This window comes from Pavona decussata, unplaced genomic scaffold (assembly GCF_977016875.1).
Source record: "Pavona decussata unplaced genomic scaffold, jaPavDecu1.1 SCAFFOLD_78, whole genome shotgun sequence".
In the NCBI taxonomy this organism is placed as follows: domain Eukaryota; kingdom Metazoa; phylum Cnidaria; class Anthozoa; order Scleractinia; family Agariciidae; genus Pavona; species Pavona decussata.
In genome coordinates this window covers 3,037,501-3,057,500 of record NW_028145496.1, presented here as the reverse complement: position 1 = coordinate 3,057,500, position 20,000 = coordinate 3,037,501, and the positions used below count along the sequence as shown (strand labels likewise).

General features: G+C 38.8%; 2 protein-coding genes across 4 annotated transcripts in view; both read right to left on the bottom strand.

Annotated features, from left to right (window-relative positions):
• LOC146476355 (uncharacterized) overlaps window positions 1-20,000 on the bottom strand; it is a 40,400-nt gene that overhangs the window by 3,541 nt on the left and 16,859 nt on the right. Inside the window, exons 1-5 of one of the 3 annotated variants that reach the window (XM_085114921.1) lie at window positions 10,852-10,906; window positions 9,441-9,541; window positions 4,230-4,398; window positions 3,866-4,043; window positions 227-1,137 (exon numbers count right to left, since the gene is read on the bottom strand). In XM_085114921.1, coding sequence (XP_084971047.1) covers window positions 227-1,137; window positions 3,866-4,043; window positions 4,230-4,398; window positions 9,441-9,445 — 1,263 coding nt within the window. In that variant the 5' untranslated portion in view covers window positions 9,446-9,541; window positions 10,852-10,906. Of the gene's footprint in view, window positions 1-226; window positions 1,138-3,865; window positions 4,044-4,229; window positions 4,399-9,440; window positions 9,838-10,851; window positions 10,907-20,000 lie in introns of those variants that run through there. The other 2 variants (XM_085114922.1, XM_085114923.1) reach the window with 2 other exon arrangements.
• On the bottom strand, window positions 6,862-7,840 carry LOC146476356 (uncharacterized). The gene has a single exon (XM_085114926.1). It carries the CDS (start codon window positions 7,574-7,576, stop codon window positions 7,202-7,204), a length of 375 nt encoding a protein of 124 aa, XP_084971052.1. The 5' UTR covers window positions 7,577-7,840; the 3' UTR covers window positions 6,862-7,201.

The window sequence follows — 20,000 nt, the reverse complement described above, 5'->3', positions numbered from 1 at the left end:
CAAAATTATTTTAAGACTCAGATCTAAGTTTGATGTGTCAGTCGGTTTTACACAATAGCCATTGATTGAGTGCTCAAACGGAAATGGTAGGCAGCGAACAGTAACGCAGCCCTTTGGTTATTTACTTATGTTATAAATAATTTGTATTCTGTTCCTCTATTTGTCAAAGTTAAATAAAATGTTTACCGTTTTTAGAAATCAAACGGTTACTTCACTCATTACTAACCTTAGTCGTTTGATTTGATGACGTAAGTGCTTCAGACGCGCTATAGATCATAGCTCCAGGAGCCACTGCCATGGTCTGCTGCATGAAATTAGCAGTGCCGTAATCTGACACTTTGCCTCTCCATTGGTTGCCCTGTCTCCATAGCAACACGTTATAGCTACTAATATCCCGATGAATGATAGGAAAAGGTTTCTTTTGGTGAAGGTAGTTAAGAGCACAAGCTACATCCAGCGAAACAACCTTGACCTCTCCGTCAGAGAGCTCGCGCTGCTCTAACAACGCCCGTAAACATGTTTCCATGAGCTCGGTGACAAACAAAGGACTTCCCTCGTCATTTGTTGCTCCAATGAATTGTAATAAGCAAGGATGGCGGCATCTTGAAGCAATATTCATCTCTCTCTCAAATAAACGTCTGTTATGCGGAGATAGAATCAAGTCGTGAATTTGCTTCACAGCTACAGTACAGCCACAATACGTTCCCTCGTTAACGCTTCCCCAGCCACCTCTCCCAAGGAGTTTGTTTGTTATGTGAATTTCATCGCGTAAAATGACCCAGTCATAAGTTTCTTGGCGACTCTGTTGACTTATGGCAGCTTGCTGAGCTGCTAAAAGAGTCGTCTCTAGTTCATTTAATTCCTGGTTTTTCAACATCAACCGTCTTTCTAGGTTTGCCCGTTCTTCTTCTTTTTCTCTAATTCGTCGCTCAAAATTTGTTAACTGTTGCTCCATCTCCCTCAAGTGCGAGTTTTGTCGCTCCAACTGCTCGTCTCTTCCTCGTAACTGTTCTTGGCAATTTTCCAATTCCCTTTGTATGTTATCTCTTTGTTCTTCTGTCTGTCTTAACTGTCGGATCAAGTTGGCTTCACGTTCTTCTTCTTCTCGCGATTGTTCTTCTGAGGAATGCAGCATTGCTAGATAATTAAAAGATTTGAATAAATGACATAACCTCAGTAACAGTATTTTCTTGTTTGCCTGCATAAATTGTCAGAGGTTACTCCGCTTTGAAATTCAGTTATTGTTACCACACAAATTGTGTTGAGTGGAACTTATGTTTGTAGTAACTAGCAGTGACTTAACAATCTTCAGGGATTTATCCTACTCCTCCCAAACCGAAATCCGATTTCTCCTGGATCTGGTCCATTTTTCAGTCATTTACTACCAGCTAATTCGAACCTGGTTAACTCGAATTCCCTGCTTACTCAAACTAATTTTACTTTTCCTGGAATTAAATTGACTTCGATTACTCGAACTCTATTTTAAAAGCATTCGTCGGAGAACCTCAATTGCCAGAACACAGCTAATCGACGTGTTAAAATCTTTTTTTAAATCTTTGATAGCGTGATTGTAACATACGGAGAAGTCCTTAACGCCCGTTTCAATAACGTTTGACCATACTCGGTCGAATTACAAAGAAGAAGGGGAGATGAGGATTTTCACATTTCAGAATTACTGTGAAAAATTAAGTGGGGTCAACTTGGTCTCAGACACGCAATTTTCATATCAAAGTTGTCTTTTGGGGAGGGTTCTTTTGGGTACCCAAGATCATGAAAACGGGCCTTTGAATTCCTTACTTAAGGAAGCTTGCAACAGTTTTACTGCCCTTCATACTGTACCACCTTTTCAACTATGCTAAAATTTTACTTTCTGGTTGGTTTCCAAGCAACAGCGGTTCCCATAGCAATGGTAACAGAAAGCCTTCATTCCAAACAATGTCTGCTATTTTGTAAATTGTCTAGTCAGACACTTTACAACAAAACTTTAAGAATTTTTACTTGGCCGTCCTGTGGAGCCCAAGTTATAAATTCGGCTTTCTTCGCAGGCTTCAAAAGTGCAATAGGGCTCTAATGCGCGTGTGCTAAGTGTTGGGCAAGTCTGAGCCTTTTGTCTGAGCCGGTTACTGTATCTGTCGATGGATCGCGAATGTAACAAAGCTTCTTGCGTCAGGAGCTTCTGGGTGCTAGGTGTGATTCAACCAAGTTATCAGTAGACGTTGTCTAGCTGGACGACATGTTAAATGCGGCAAGGTGTCGATAAAACAGTAGTAAGGAATAAGTTGCAACTTGAAATCGTAAGGGGAACTATTACATCCCTTTGTTTTGGTGGCAGAGATAACCCCGTGAATATATTTTTACTTCATTTGCTGTTTTCAGTTTCTCAGAGATGTTGCTTTAGCATCAAAAGTGATAACAAGTCCCGCTCTTACATTAAACGTTCGCCAACGAAAATACCTGTTACCCGACTAAATGCCCCTCCGAGGATGTTGTTTACCGTGCGGTTTGAAGCGGCATCTCATTAGTGACTAAACTACTGAAACTTAAAGGGAATTTCTTCGTTTGCCTTCAAATTTGAACAGTAGCTAGTTTAACATATAAACAACAACAACGTGTCTGCAAATTTTTTCGTTCGAAATATTTTTTCTCCGAGAGTGATTTTTGTACGATCACTCCACATCAACTGTACACGGCCGTGCTATTTCCCTGTCCAATTAGGCCTTTGAATTTAAGATAGCTTTCGATTAACAACCGGACATGTCTGTCAATTTTCGGGCGGATCGGTCCAACCGAGAAAAGTGGTCTACCTCGAAAAGTGGACCAGTTTTTTCGAAACTTTTCCGGTTGAACCGAACCGATCCATTCAGTTTTGGACCGAAATTTCCGGAAATTTTGGTTAAATGGATCGCGCCCTAAATTAGCGAAAAAGCAAAATTCGTTTTGACTTGTAGTGATTCGGATCCTTGCATTTAGAGGTCGTGAAAAATTCGACAATTCATTTTATTTCGAAATTCTTGGTATAGTTTGATAGCCAGCTCTATAAGCTCTAATTTGATATAGGGGTTTAGGTATCTACAGTTGAAACTGGACGTGCTACATCGCTTGGACGCGAGACACTTCTGAAGGAATAGGGTAACCTTAAGATATGATTGCTGGCAAAATTGAAAATGGCTTAGAACGTGGTTTTGTTAAACACCGTCTAAACTGTCTTATAATAAATGACCATGTTTAGTAATGTATTATTTTGTTTATTCATCCTTTGCGTGACATTTTCGGTTGAACTACATCTCGGTTATCGCAAATACAAAGTGATGCCTTAGACTTTCAGCGAGTCTTTTATCGTTCACCTGTTATCAAAGACTGAACTAACGTGCATGCTCAAATACGCTTAATACAACGACGCCCAAGTATACGCTCCACAGCGTCTTGTTTCGTTAAAAACTCAACAAGTTAGTAGGGATACTAAAAGTATCCCTGAACGAAATCCTTTATCAATTTTAGAGTTGATGGTAGCACATCATTTTTAGACTCTAGTATACGTACTAGCTAGTACGACTGTGAATTGAGTTGTAAGCGTTCAGTACTTATAAGGAATATATCCCAGGAAGATTAATTTTACTTTTTGTAAATGAAAACTTGACCGTGATTTTGAATGACAATAGCAGCAATAGCTAAGCCCTTATGAGATTGCAAAGGGACGAGATCAACTACACTACGAGGACTTGTTTTCGACACCACTCATTGTAAAATGACGATGGCTTTCTCGTTTTCCCGTCAAATGGACACTAGTTCACGTGTGCGCGCTTTTTTCCTATCGGAAAATCTCGCACTCATACCAAAATCTAAAAGTCTGTCAGTAACGACATACCTGGGACGCCACTACTGAGGTTTTCCAAAACAACATGAACAGCCTGTCCAAACGTTTGGGCTTTTCTTTTGGCTAGAAACTTCAAACCATAGAGCTGTCTTTGGACTCTCAGTTGGTGAAACAGTTCTGTAGCTTCTTCGTATTTTGATTCCTTTGTCAATGCACAGTCCATAACCACCTGCCATTCAACAAATTCAAATAATAAACATACCTCATTTGCCAACTTAGATTATCATTTCATATATCCGTCTGTTTGTCTATCTCCCTCACTGTCTGTCTATAGTCCATAAATTGATAAAGTACCTACTATCCACTACTAATTTTACAATGATGCAAAAAGTTTCTCCAACACTCCCTCGCATACCATGGTATCTTGATAGTTTGTTCCAACTATTCTGTATGAGGATTGGATGGGATCGTGATAAACAATGACGTTCGAGAGTCCTGAATAACCACCACAGTACTCCCATGCGTTTTTTTCACTGTTGTAGAACATTATAGATGCTAATATAGAGGCAATGGAACGTTCAGCGCTACAACAGATGAAGAAAGAGATTAGTAATAAAAACAATTATAGCAGCATGCTCTGATGCATATGAACCTTCTCATCCCCAACTCCCTTCTCTCTCTCTCTCTCTCTCTCTCTCTCTCTCTCTCTCTCTCTCTCTCGGCTGCATACAGATAAGCTTTAATTTAATAACAATAAACACAATTAACTTTATTTTACACAAGTTGGTTTTTCCGAAGAGCCATGCTAACATGTGTTTCTTAAAATAATACCAACATACTATAGCTTATAATCAACATTAAGTTATAAGACAGTTAAAAAAAGACAATAAATATTACAAAATCTAAACATAACTATGCTAATTAAAATTAGCTTACAATTCTACAGTATGAGTATAATTAAAAACAAGTATTGAAAACAACAACAAAAAAAGATTGTCAAAAAGATTGTCAAATAATCACTCTCTTTCACTGAAGGTGGCAAGTTGTTCCAGGCTTTGCATCACTGTATGCAAATGGACATTTACCAAAGTTGGTTTATAGTCACTGGTAAACTGAGATTTAAGGAAGAATTTCATAAATTATAGTTGTAGTGCTGTCCAGAAAGCAAGAACATATCAGAAAGGCATTCAGGCCTTAGAACGTTAAGCATTTTTAACATCATTTATTTATTTAAAAAGCCTTAGTTCTACATTGGTCTAAAGATAGCCAGCGTAGTTCTTTGCATATGTGGCCGTACCTAGGATTTTTTGTCTGTGGGGGCAAACTCCGCACACTCCTCACAGGGGTCTACCGTATGCAGACAGGGTTTCTAGTTGGACATTAGTTTTGTTTTCACTCCTACACAGAAAGTTGCCTCTACGACGTTTAGAGGAAAAAAAAAACACACACCGATGCTTTTTGTTTTAAATTGTCATGACTTTTTATGGAGTTAACGTCTTGTTTAGCTTGAAGCAAATATTGTCTCTCATTTTAAAACACAGTCGATGCACTGTTGTAAACAAAGGGAGAAAATCACTGAGATACCACAATTCAAACGCACTATATCAGTGGAGCGAAGCATTTGCAAAAACACAGTCGTTATTTAAATACAATTCAAGCCTTTTCAGTATTACTGTGACACGTTGCATAGCTCTATAACACGCTACAACGATTAAGAGAGAACCAAAAAACCAAATAGCCGTGCCAAGAAACACAACTCCTTGTGACAACTACTAATAGCCGGGCCCGGCATTGCAAAAATTACAGAATGAAGCTCATTGCATGATACAAGCAATGATTAATTTCTGTCCTAACATTACACAAATCTCAACGAGAAAGGCAGTTAAAACTATCAAGCACTTAAAAGAGCCAAACCAAACCCAGCTGAAATGCCCTATGTGGCATAAAAACACCGTCGTTGATCACACGGAATAAGAGATCATATTCAAAACGAAGAGGATTCAAAAGAGGAAACTCAAAAATCATTAGGCGCAAATGACCTGTCGGATGATGAACATATGATGGTTGAATCCAAACCCGCTACAAATATTTGCGAGCAGCGCAAGCTTTTAAAACCAATTTATTTCTGAAAAAAAAAAAAACATACTTGTCTAAGCTAGATTTAAAAAGGCTAAAACACGCGCCAGAAAGTGGCGTAGGCTTGTCAGTCTTTATTTACACACCAAATTCTAAACCACAGGCAGCACAAACTGACAAAATCATTATTTTTATAAGAAAACCGGTTCTGGCTTTTGCCTCAAAAGATTTTCCAAAATAATTATTTGGAATTCACATTGAAGGAATATTTTTTCAGTCAATTAGTCGATTTTCTTGTGATCAGTGTGATGTTAGAAACAAATTGAGTGAGCAGCCCAAAAAAAATGAAGGAAAAGAGGGGGGGGGGGGGGGGGGGGAACGGGCAAAATAAAACTAGAGTGGAAAAGGTTTTCAATTAATGAAAAATTCTTCTGGTGTATTCACGAAATATAAACATAGCACTATATGCTTAATCAGCTGCAAAATAATTCTCATCAAAGTTTACATGACAAAAAAACTGTAAAGTTTTTGAAAGTAGCATTGCCTTAACAGTAACAGGTTTTTTTATTTATATATTCATGAATTGTCGTTTAGCGACTTCTAAACTGGGATCGCATTCATACTATCAACAGCAAGACATGTTTAGTTATCAAAAACAGGTTTAACAGAATGGTAACAACAACATCTCAGAAGAGGGTTAAATGGGAGCATGGATTTGTGTTTTCATTGTGCTATAAATTTGAAGTCAACAAACATCAGTTTAAGCAACTTCCAGGAAAAAAAAATCAATTTTAACCGTGTTTGACAAAACAGCTTTACAAATATGGTTTAGCGTTAGTGTGAATTGGATATATTAAAGTCCAAATTTTGACCGGAAACTATCACAAGAAGTTCGTGCTATATGGTACTATATTTTGAAATATTAACAGAATGGTAACAACAACATCTCAGAAGAGGGTTAAATGGGAGCATGGATTTGTGTTTTCATTGTGCTATAAATTTGAAGTCAACAAACATCAGTTTAAGCAATTTCCAGGAAAAAAATCAATTTTAACCGTGTTTGACAAAACAGCTTTACAAATATGGTTTAGCTTTGGTGTGAATTGGATATATTAAAGTCCAAATTTTGACCGGAAACTATCACAAGAAGTTCGTGCTATATGGTACTATATTTTGAAATATTAAGTTCCAGAATGCTACTGCAAGCTTATTAAAGCATTTTCCCGTTGCGCAATATCACTTATTGATGCAGCTTCTGAAGAAAACACAGAAGAAATCAGTGGACGTTCACTCCGATAAGATGCTTCCTTCCTATTCCTCTTCCTCGTTCTCTTCTTCCTTTCTGTTATACTCTTCTTCCTCTTCGCTGCTCTCTTCCTGTTCGCTGCTATTTTCCTCCTCTTTCCCCTCTTCCTCATCTTCCCCTTTACCTATGCTTTGGGTGTAATATTTGTCAGGACAGAGGATACAGTACACCCTGTCCCTAAAATCCGGCTCAAGGTTGGCGAGCATCCTGCTCCCTGCCGCGTTACTAAAATAATTAGCATCCCGTCTGAAGAGAAGCGTTGCTACATGTTCTACGTTAATGCAGGTCTCAGGGATTGTCTGGGAAGGGGGGCAAAGAAGACAACGGGGAAGCTCTCTGGCCAGGGAATTAGCAACGCAGATATGATAAACACGTCGCATGTTGTTTTCAAATCGTTTACGTTTTCTGTCCTTTGATTTCCGACGATTTTCTTTAACTTTCCTTTTCTTTGATGGTAAAATAATGAAGACAGGCCAAACACGGCTCCTATTGGTCGAGATAAGAAGTACATGACCTGCAAAGCTTTGCTCTTACGAGTACGTCTTTCAAAGATCTCCCTTTTCCGTACGAAAGTAGAGGAGGGTCTTTGTAGATCTCTCTTAGCAGAGGCTGATTTTCTATCAAATGCCATTTACTCATCAGAATGGTTTTTAGGTTAGGCACAGGAGGGCGATATTCCGTAACAAATGGCAAAATGTTTTTGCACTTTTTTTTGTTTGTTCTGTAGTGCCGACATTCTTTCGCTGAAATTGACTTCTGAGAGAGTTGTGTCTATAGGGTTACCGGGGTAACCTATGTTGCGTAATCTCTGTTTGAATAGAGTATTGCTTTCTTCAAATGTTGCTTTTGAAGAGTTTGTTCTGAGAAGTCTTTAGGCTTCGCCTTTGATAAAGCCTTTCCTGACGCCTGGAGGGAATGTTTCTGTCGGTTTGAAGTGCGTGCGCACGTCAAGTTTTGATTCTTTTTTTAATCTTTCGCCCTTGTATACACATGTGTCAAGTTCACGGACCGTAGAGAGTGCCTTATTCTTAGTTGTTTGACATCAGTGATTTTTCGCGATTCAAGCTGTTGAATTCTGCGAAGTTTGTTTTTGTTCCGCTCCACTTGCCGAAAGTGATACTTAATGAGTGCGAACTCACAGAACTACGTGGCCAGGATGCGTGGGCATTACCACGAATCTTCAGATTGCTTTGAATACCCAAAAAATCCCTACTTAAATCAAGCTACCCAGAAAAAAATGCTTGCCAAATTTTCTTGCCCAAAAAAATCCCAGAATCGAAATTTCAAACCCAAAAAGATCTTTTGACCACCCCTGTCACTTAAAATCCAGAGTACCCCCCCCCCATGGAGAGGTAACCACGCATTTTTCAGAGGTAATGAAGCAACAATAAGAGTTTCTCTGACCATCCCAAGATGAGCAGAATGTATGCACATTAGCGAAAGGAGGAATTATCCTTAATTATGCACCTATCAATAGTTTGCCCCAGGCAAGAGAGGATGAAGGTAACCTTCATCCTCTCTTGCCCCAGGATAGGGCAGGGGGGGGGGATCCACAAGAATTTGATTTCATGAAGCTCTACTTGGGTAGGGATTGTGACATCCACAATTGTCCCCTGAGTTCTGTAGTAAATTATTTTAAGTGCCTGAGTTTGTTTATTTGACTCTTAATGGAGACCCAAGGGTGAGGAAATTGACATTTAGAAACCTAAAAATGTCAAATTCCGCTGGGTTTGCGCCCTCCCCATCCTGGACCATTGATAGGTGCATTAAGGTGTCCAGACTCAGAAGATCGATTAATTTGCAACAAAAACAGCAAGTAATTCCGCAATACTGAATGTTGGAAATAAAAACAATAATTGTCAAATCGATTAAAATCAATCATCGAAAACGCAGTCGATAAGTTGATAGTACTCGATATTTGTCGATAATTGTCAATCGAAAGGTTTAATTTGTCAATAAAAGTCGATAATCACAAGATTTTAACCTGAATGTTGATTATTATCAACAGAAATTGAGCCAACTTATATTCAGTTGCGAAAAACCAATAGTATTCCGATATCTTGAACGGCAATCTATACAAGTGTAAAAGTTGCCGAGCACAATCGGGATAGGCCTACTCGCCAAGGTAGAATGTGAGTGGTTTCCACGAGAATGCCGCCTACTTTACAGTCCAACAGTTCGGTTTTGAATATGTCTGTCATGTTAGTGAAACCAGACCACAAAGAATAAAATATGCACTCTTACCTCATCCTCCTGGACAGTGAATATCAGCAGCATAAACTGTTTGCAGCGGTCAAGCAGGCGCACGTGTATGAGTTAGTTCATCAGCTCTTAAGAGCGGCTGCCTGAGAATATCGAGAACTAGCGGTCAAAACTGAAATTTCGGATTTCGTCATATTTTGTAAGAAGAATTCCTTTAGAAAACTATTACCGAAAATAACAATGTCACTTTCCAAAGATTTTTCGTTTTCGAGAATTCCGCCCGGGGCCGTGATTCCGGCATAATGTGAAATGCCGTGATCGCGTCGCAGCCGGCGTTAAATTTTGGCGAGATTTGGTGCATTTTCAAATCGCTCGGGAAGGAAGACGGCTTAGCGTATTGAAACGATCTTTTAAAGTTAAGTGAGGCATCCTTCTGAGAATACGGTCTTATGAAAATATTGCTGGAGGATTCTTATTTGCATGCAGTTTTCAAAGTCCGAAGATTCCTATTTTCAGTATTTTCGTTAACACTGGAAATTATGGAAACTTTACGGACAAATATCGTGTCTTGGTACATCGAAATTTGTAGCAAGTATTAGACTTTAGGAAAGCTCTATACATGTACTGCAATATATAGAAAAATCAAGCTGAGGTAATTTAAAATCCAGGCGTTGACGGAAGTAAACACATAGGGAATTTTATATATATTTTTTCAAAAATGGCAGTGGTCACGCAAGGACAAGTTAATAAGTTTAAAATAAATTTATTGTTTATGTTTCATTTCTGGTGGAATAAAACTAAGTTGTTATTCGGAAACAAAATCTCATGTGTTGATGGGTTTATCCCTATAAAAATTAATCTCATTCCTAGTAGGTGATCACCTAGCCTGCGAACAGCAGACGTATTTCCGGTCGTACCTCCGAAAACGACCGGAAATACGTCTGCTGTTCGCAGGCTAGTGATCACCGATCGAAAACGAAAAAATGAAACCTTCAGGTGTTATGCCACGCTTTCCTCGGTACACCAGCGTCAACAATGCGAAGAATACGAAACAAAATCAATAAATATTTGATATCAAAGTGTATCTGAAACCCCCCACAGATGACGTTTCATTAACTTACTAATCGACTTGCGTGAAAACGCCTTCAGTTCATAAAAGCAAAAGTTGCAGTTTTTATAAATCCTAGGTTTGTCAAAGATGTATCTGATCCTCACTGTCAATAAAATGTCGTGACAGCCACTACATTGAGCTGGACAAGCAAAGACGAGAATTCTAAAAGCTGAAGAACTAGGTATCTGTGTTTTCAATTTGCAGGTCCTAGACTATATATCATAAACAGAACTGAGATATCAGAGCCGGTAGAGAAAATCATGCTTTCACTTTAGTGCAAGGCTGGCCATAATATTATCTTCAACAGCTACACGGCTATAACATATTTGAATGAGCACTTACCGTTCCAATGCCTGCAAAATAAGCATTTAATGAACCATCCCCATTAATGGGAGCAATAGTCCACCCTTCTCAGTCCGATCCGGATAAAAGAGCGACAGAAAATAACCAAAGTTGTTTGCATATTATAGCCATCACTGTGTACATAGCTATTTTAAACTTGCTATTTATAAACAATGACGCAAAATGGTTATAAATAGCAATGTGTGTTCTTGGTTTGGAGTGGTTCGCTTGATACTAGAAACTGTATTTCTTCTTCCGCGATGTCATATTTTGCACAGCAATTTCTATATATTTTCGGTTGCCTTTATGGCTCCGTGCTCATTTTCGTCCTTGATAGACGACGAGTCCGGTTGCGGTCAAAGTTCCTTCTATTACATCAACCTGCGCTTCTTTGTGTGAATGCCAAAAAGATATCTCCAGTCATCCAGGTCCCAACGCCGGGAAGGTGTTTGCTGACGACAAAACTAACAGTGAAATGTAATTAATCCTCGCGCGCGCATGTTAGTAAAGTTATCGATCATCTGATGTTGTTGATTGAACATATGAAGTTAAGTTTACTGACTTTACATTGATGGAATACAAACAGCAGTGATATTTCTGATCAAGCTACGATGACCCAAGAACAAAAGTCTTTATATTGATGGAATTTGATATTCTGAAAGGATGAGTCGAATAACAATCTGACCATTTGCCCGCGCCGTCGAGATGTCTACGGTCTTCGTTGGCGGTAGCCTCCCACGCGGTCGTTTCTAGGGCCCGTATTACCTCCTGCCCGAGTCCTAGTCCCCTCAAAACGACTGCGTGGTAGGCTACCGCCAACGAAGACCGTAGTCATCTAGTTTAGACGTCTAGTTTAGTCGGAAGGGGTCGAGAGGGAGAAAATCTGCGTGACTAGCATTCCGCAAGCGTTGCTCGTCTTCGCGCTCGCGAAACCCAGATATGCCTGGATAAGCCCTAAAATCATCATCATTATCATTATCATTATCATTATCATTATCATTATCATTATCATTATCATTATCATCATCATCATCATCATCATCATCATCGGTGAATCGAATAAAGGCCTTCGAGGTACGACATGTTGCTTTGCTTTTTTTGTGAGGATGAGAAACCTGCAGTTACTATTAAATGACATCTGCAATGCAGAAATACTTCGGGTTATTGTTGAATACCTTTTACGTGAAAGGGTATGTGTGAACTGAAGGAGATTTAAAATTCGTTCAAATTAAAGTAGCCACAGCGATATAATGATTCCTAAGACCAATATTATTTTCTTTTTTTTTTTTTAAGTTTTATGTTCACCTTTCCTTCTAAGACCAGAGACCAGAGTATGGTGTCTCTATACCACACCCTCCTCTTAGATAAAACAATAGTTTCCCCGCTTCCTCTTCTCCCCGCATTAACTACATTCATTGTCCTCTTTTTTAAATGTCATATTCACATAAGATTGGTTGAGGGCCGGTTGGAAAAAGCAAGCGCCTGGGATCTAGGGATTATGTTCGGCAAACTTATGTATCTGTTAACAAGTTGAATGCGTTGTAACCAGCTTCAAATCAATGTTATTTTCTTTACTATGGAAGAAAATACTCAAAAAGACTCACAAAATGCTGTTTTTAGACAGACAAACAGACTACACGGGTTAGTTGAACTCGTGCGAAAAAGATGAAAATACCGCAACGTTTGTTTGATGGAAGTTTCGTCTTCAGTGAGTAATACCACGTGTAGATGAAACCTTCTACTCGAAAATATGCCAAAGCGCCGGGCAAAATGGAAATTTATCTCATATCAGCGGTATTGAAGCGGCAGGTAATACAACTCGGATACTACACTAGTATAAAAACGTAAACATGTCATTAACCCTAGCTATCGACTGTGAGGTAGAACTGAGAAAATTGTCACTCTTCTGTTTCGTGAAAAACGTACTAGTTGCGTGAAGTACAAAAATGAAATTTGTCGATCATTCTGACGCTACGTTATCGGAAACTGACATGCCACGGCAACCGGCCTTTACGAATTTTGCTGTGGCATTAGTTATCACTCACTCTAACTTTGAACAATTTTTTGTATAGGAATATTCAGCAACGAAAAACTGTTTAGAATACTGTATTGCATTTTGTATTGTAGCGATAACTTTGTCATTCTCTCGGGGAAATATATTATACAAACTAAATGTATTTCAAATGTGTTACATGTAACTAGTACTTGCGTGACCACTGCGATATTTCGAAGAAAATACACAAAAAATTCCCTTATCTTAAATTTTATTAACACTTGACTATAAAAGGTATACCCAAACTAGATTTCTTACATGTTGTAGTAAAATAACATGGCATGTGGCATGGCGTGCGGAATGGCATAATTATGCGAAATACGATTTACGTGGGACATAAATTAACTGAAGAGCGCGTCATGTTTTCGCGCCAATTTTATAAGAGCAGCAGCTTTTTTGATGCTGCGGACTCTTGCTAAATATTAACAACAATTCGAGGATTTAATCGTACGCGTCTGATTGTTGATTTGGAAGAAGTGAGGGTAAAGAAAGCGATGAGAACTGTTTATAGTTTTTGCATTCAAGGAACTATGAGTAAATTTAAGTGTTCATGTTCACTTTACTCCATGCGACTTCGGTTGACAAAAGAGACTTTAAGCATCGACGACGGGAACGGCAACGGCGACGGAAAAACCGAGGAAAGACTGAGGAGAGGACGCGGTTGCGTCGCGAAATTGGAAACAGTTAAGCAGGCGCAATACGACGACAGCTTCCCTCGAAGAGGATTAAATAGGATGGGCGCTTTCCATTCACCAAAAATTTTCGATTTGAATTTTCGGAAATTTCGGTCTCGAATGGAACGGGCTTATTCTCGGTCGGTTTCCACTTTTCGGGAACAGCTGAAAAGGTTGTCCTAAATTGTCGAAAATCTTTTCCGGAAAAGATGCTGTTCCGTTCGATTCCCACCCGAAATTTTCGAAAATTTCGTCGAATTGAAAGCACCCATCAAGTTTTCGTTAAAAGAAGTCAGAAATCGATTTTAATAATGAAATAACCGATGGAGAATTTTTACTGCTATTAACGAGAACGTGTTTGTCGGAGTTGCAGTTCTCCGATGTAAACAATTCAGACCATTTGATATATTTTTAGATCGTAATAAAAATCACCGATATAACTAGAAATAGCGACTAGATTAACATTAATTTACTTCAAATGTTCTGCATCGAAGGCTGGGATTTCAAGAAACACTTTAGTAGTGCGAGCACGCGTGAGAATTTCGTTATCTTTACATCTAAAAATTTGAACTGAAAACTACGATATGACACAGTGGTTTGTGGTTTGGATGCTATTTTGAGCAACATAGACTGTTTATTTTTCTCCAGCTTAAATGTAAATTAAAAGTTCTAGTGTGTCTTGTTTTGAATAAGAAAAAGTACTGTTACACTGATGTTAGAGAGAAACATCGATGATTAGTGTCAGACTCGCAAGTCATTTCTAATTTTGCAGGCATCGTCACTAGCTTTCTGTTTTGAAACAGCCGACTGATGAAGTTATTATAGTTTCCGAAAAAATAAAACAAAAACTCAACGCGTACTTTACCTGCAGTATCCTTAAGTGCCAAGCGATATTAAAAATATCATTTTTTCGGGGCGAAACGAAGGTAAAATATGTGAAATGTTCTCACGTTTTCGGGCAACGCCAAACGAAGCTTTCTCACGTCGGGCCCCGTAACAGAACGTCTGGATATTTCCCGCCAGACATGCGCAATGTGACATTTGGGTTTTCCCTCAAAATCTCACGTCGCCGTTGCCGTTCCCGTCGTCGATGCTTAAAGTCTCTAAAAATAACGTGGCAGCGTGACGTCTTCTCAGGACAAAGATTGATCCTTTACCGAGGGAAAATAATAAACATTTTTTTCTTTTTTTTTAAACCCTCCGTAAAAGATCAATTCTCATACCCTGCATGCTCTATGATTCATTTATCATGAGCGGGAAAATGAACAACAATTTGACCAAAATGCATTTGTGATAAGAATAGTTTCACAACCTTTCACACAACCAGTGTCGATAATTAGACACCATACTTGTCATCTGCTTTTTTGCTCTAGGGCTTTTTCGCTTTTAAATCTCATTTTAGGTTGGGACGTCTGGCACTGAAAGACCTTAATTAAAGACGGCCATGTTTAGTTCGATAACGCGTAACTGAACTATAGCTAACCGAATCGCCGTATTAAATACCTAGGTAGCTAGCTCAGCAGCTCAACAGTGACTTGCGTACTCGTCACTCGACGAAAATGTAAGGTGAGAAAAAGTAGAACATATTTTTCCCATGAGTTGTACAAATTGTAACCGTCAAAGAGTGATAAAATGACCGAGTTTAAATTTAAAATTTCTCACATAATAGTTTTGGCCTTGGACTGATGTTATTTCTCCAGTCTGGTGTTGCTTTTTGTCTAGGCTACTCACTGCCACGTTCTTTTTGTCAACTAGAAATTTAATTTATTCTTAGTTCCTTGAATGCGAAACTTCATCGATTTCTTCACTCTCACTTCCCAACCAGCGATCAGACATGTTCTATCCCAGGCGAATATTTTCTAATCCTCGATCTGCTGTTTGGTTGTTTAATAGTCCGCAACATCGAAAAAAACTGCTGCTCTTATAAAATTGGCGCGAAAACAGGATGCGCTCTTTAGTTAATTTATTCTCCGCGTAAATCGTATTTCGCATAATTATGCCATTCCGCACGCCATGCCACATACCATTCCGCAAACTCTTTCCGCCTTTTACCCTCACCGTTCAATAAACAGTTAACGAAAATTTATCGATCACGTCCTATTGCTTTCCCATAAACTATCAGATGTAAATTGCGAAAATGAAACAATTTTGTTTTCTTTGAAACCTTTATCAAAGCTGACAAAATCTAAAAATTTTCATTTCGCCAGATATTCAGTTGCACAATTTTGGTTACGACGGCACTGATGCGTGACATGGCACTTTCCGCTTTCGCGTGAAATCTGACAGCCAAACTTTTTTTTGCAGAAAACTAATCTACTTGATGTAATACTTTTGTATGAGAAGCAAAAATATGAAGAAAGATGTCAAGCTTTATGCAAAAAGTTATGATTAGTAGTGAACTTTTCAGTTAATGAAAGTGCTCGTTTCAGCTGAAGACATTTTCTGCGGGAAATATTTTTTGGCGGCAAAATGCATGATCAATTTCTGACTGCGCTGTTGTCGACAGCTTTCCTCGTTGCTGTGTTAGCGTGTCTAGTGGGAATTTGTTTAATTTTTCAAACTAGTTTTTCTCAGAAGATGTGCGTAGATTAATTCCAAATTGCGAGATGTATGTTAGTCATCCACGTGTTGCATGTGCTGAGATTCATACATGTTCATCACTTGTTTCTTCATGAGACCTTTTACTTTTAGTATCTGGTTCATGTATGTTCGAAAGACCTGGCTAAACTAGGAAACATTGTTGCGGTAACATTGTTTCTTGTTATGTTTTCGAGGTGGCTAAATTAGCGGGAAGCAAACAAAATGTTTTGCTGCCCCGGTGGCTAAACGAGGAAACATTGTTTCGGAAAACATAGGGTCACGCATGCGCATAATAATAAACTGACTTTGTTGCTAGGAAACATTTTAATGAGCAGCACTAGAAACTAGTGAACATTGCTTTCACGGTGGCTAAACTGGGAAACTTATGTTTCGGAAGCAAAATTTGTGTCCGGGTAGCAAAAATGTTTTTGACCTAAGGCAAAAACATTTTCTTGTTTCCGAGCAGCAAAATTTGTTTCCGCAACATATGTTTCCCGCGCGGCTAAACTGAGAAACATTTGCCTCCGCAACAGTGTCTCCGTAACAATGTTTCCTAGTTTAGCCAGGCCTTAATGATTACAAAATGTATTGTGACTTTGAACATCTAGGAAATACAGCTTCTGGTTAATTTACATGTGGAAATAAGAGGTTAACTAGTCAGTTAGATGTGTTATATTGTGTTGAGGAAAAACAATTGCAAGTTTTTTTTGGAATTTCTTCCTGCTTGTTTCACCTTAATTCTTTACTCCATCATTTAAATTACCAGTTGACATTTATAATGAAAGAAAGACAAAGGCATTCACGACCAAAAATTAAGAGTTAATCATTGTGCCAGTGTGTTAAGTTTCTTACCAGACCAACTTTTACCGTATACTACTTAAGCGTCTTGTGAATTTTTTTTTTCAGGCTAGTTAAAATGACTTTCGGGCTAGTACATGCTAGCCACAGCTTGCCCGAAAGGGCAAGCTGTAAAGCTGACTTTCTTTGCACCCTGGTTGCAGCACAAGGATAGAGCTTTTCTTTAGTGTAACTTTCATTGTAAATTTCGATGTACCAAAGTTTCCCAATTTCAAATGACAACAAAAATGCTAAAAATAGGATTCTTCGGACTTTGAAAACTGCATGCAAATAAGAATCCTCCAGCAATATTTTCATAAGACCGTATTCTCAGAAGGATGCCTAACTTAACTTCAAAAGATCGTTTTAATACGCGAAGCCGTCTGCCTTCCCGATCGATTTGAAAATGCACCAAATCTCGCCAAAATTTAACGCCGGCTGCAACGCGATCACGGCATTTCACATTATGCTGGAATTCTCGAAAACGAAAAATCTTTTGAAAGTTTTATTGTTATTTTCGTAAATAGTTCTCCAAAGGAATTCTTCTGACAAAATATGAGGAAATCCGAATTTCAGTTTTGACCGCGAGTTCTCGATATTCTCAGTCAGCCGCTCGGAAAATCCTTTTCCTAGTGCCAAAGATTTCCAATTCATGAATTTTTCCGAAGCGATGTTTTATGAAAATTATTTGACATCAGATTTCCATACAGACACTGTTATTTCGAGCCTGTTTGCCTACTCGTCAAAATGGCGTCGAAAACCGTGATAAGGCCTATAAAAACGGCCCCATGGCCGGCTCGCGACAGTAAAACACGAAATAACAGAAATAATTCAACACGAAAGCTTGACGCAAGCGACACAAAATCTCAGAAGATACCGACATAAACTAAAGTAAAATACAATAAAGACGCGTAGTGGGACGTAAAAAACATTTCATTTCATGTAAACATCATTCGTACGTAAGTCTTACTTGTCAAATCCATCAGAATCCACCATCAGCATGCATTCAATTCTTCACACTTGCCCTCATGCACGCAAATTATGAAACTAACTGCGTCGTGGTCGTTGAATTAATCCGCCTTACCATGCTTACAATTCGTTCATTAAATTATTTCAGACTGTAAGAGAACGAAAATGAAACGTCCCTTTGCTACTGCTAAATCACTTCAAAAGGGCAACGCGACGGCGTCCTCGATCGACCCAGTTTCTTGCAGTATCTACTCGCTGCGCGCACCGTCCTGAAGAAGTCCCCGTCGTCATTGCTAAATCAACCTTTTGATTCATTCAGCTGACGGGTTTACACTCTTTCCATCGTTCTTTGCGTTGCTTGAGAATGACTTACTTCCAGTGAAAGCTTTGTATATGTGTTTTTTAGTCGAAGTTCCACATGGATTTTTTCGCTTCACAAATGAGAAATGGCAAGTAAACAGTTTTTACTATGTTGCTAAATTCTCAATAATGAGATTAATGTGTTTCTTTGAGCTAATACGATCTTATAAAAATAATTTTAGGAGCCTTATTTGTTTGTTGTCATCAGCGACTGTTTCACAATGAGTGGTAATAAGCATTTTGAATCGTTCATGCGGCACACAAAGTAACTGGTCGAAAGCCAAAGATTTCAAAAATCAACATTTTAAACCTCAAAGTTTGCTATGAAAAGAATCGACCTCTATTGACCTCTCGTTTTCGCCGCAAAATTTGCTGTTGAATGTAGGTTATTTCAGGTGTCATATCAGTCAGATGTGAACGACTTACCGCCGTGGCGAAGATTGATTTCCTAACGTCAATTTCTTTATAAATTGCTTCTCTTGCTCGAATTGTCGGGTTATACGGGAAGTAAAATTTTATTCTGTTGGAATTGATCAAAACGAAGCCATGAAAAAGGCGATTTAACCGGAAAAGCGGCGTGTTACTGTTAGGTAGATGTAGAACCGAAATGACATAAACGAGCACAGCGGGAGCGATGCGCATTTTTTTTGTAACAGGCGTTATAATAAGCTCTGTCTTTTAAAATGCTAATGAAATAATCTAAGTTCAGAGGAATTTTCGGCGGCTTCTCGTTAACTTTCTCTGTCTACAGGGTATTTCAAAAGTTCGTGGACACTTTTTTAATACAAATAAATGATAGTTTTAGGAATCCGATATTAATGAAAGTTTTCCAGTTTTATGTACATTGTTTCCTTTGACCACTGTTGAAACATCAATATCCAGACTGCCCCCCATTGTTCTGTATAACGTTTTTGAGCCGTTGCTACATGGAACGAGCTAGCTCCCTTAGGCTTGCTAGCGGTATGTTCCGCTAGGCTTGCCGTAACCTTGATTTTAGTCTTCCCATCGTCTTAGGGATCGGATCTCTGTATGCAGCTTCGTCGATGATGCTCCATTTGGTTTTCAATGGCGTTAAGATCAGGTGAATTTGCTGGCCACTCATCTTTTTGGATAAAATTTGGGAGGTTTCTCTTGCACCACTGCTGTGTTGCTTTCGCCGTATGAGCTGGTGCGCCATCTTGAATGAAGGTCGCACTGCTATTGTTCGTGAAAAGCTTTCGTTTTACAGGCTCTTCTGTTGTTGATCTTTGGCTGAAAAGGGGCTTCACTTCTTTCTAAAGGATTTTTGTGATATAATACTCTGCTCTACTCTTTCTTGTAGAATTTCCTCTTTTATACTTTGCTTTTTCTATAACTTTCTTTGCGGTTCTGTCAAGGACTGATGGTCGACCACTTCTTGGCTTGTCGTAAAACTCTTGTGAACTTGACCACATCGCTACCCAGCTCTTGCTTTTTTGCAGTATTCTTGCCGTTTCTCGAACAGATACTCCAGATGATCATAGAATTGCTGCCTGTGCTCTTAAATAGACTGCCTTTTTAGGGCTCATAATTAGAAATTATATCAAGACGTTGAAAATCTACAGAATGTAGTTTGCTACTGAAAACAGACAAAAATGGCGAGAAACTACAGAAACACACACGACACAGATTTGCGCCTTTTGACGGGAAAATATTTA

What these genes read in the sequence shown, in the direction of transcription:
- LOC146476356 (XM_085114926.1), bottom strand. Translation starts at nt 7,576, where the DNA reads ATGCGACGTGTTTATCATATCTGCGTTGCTAATTCCCTGGCCAGAGAG.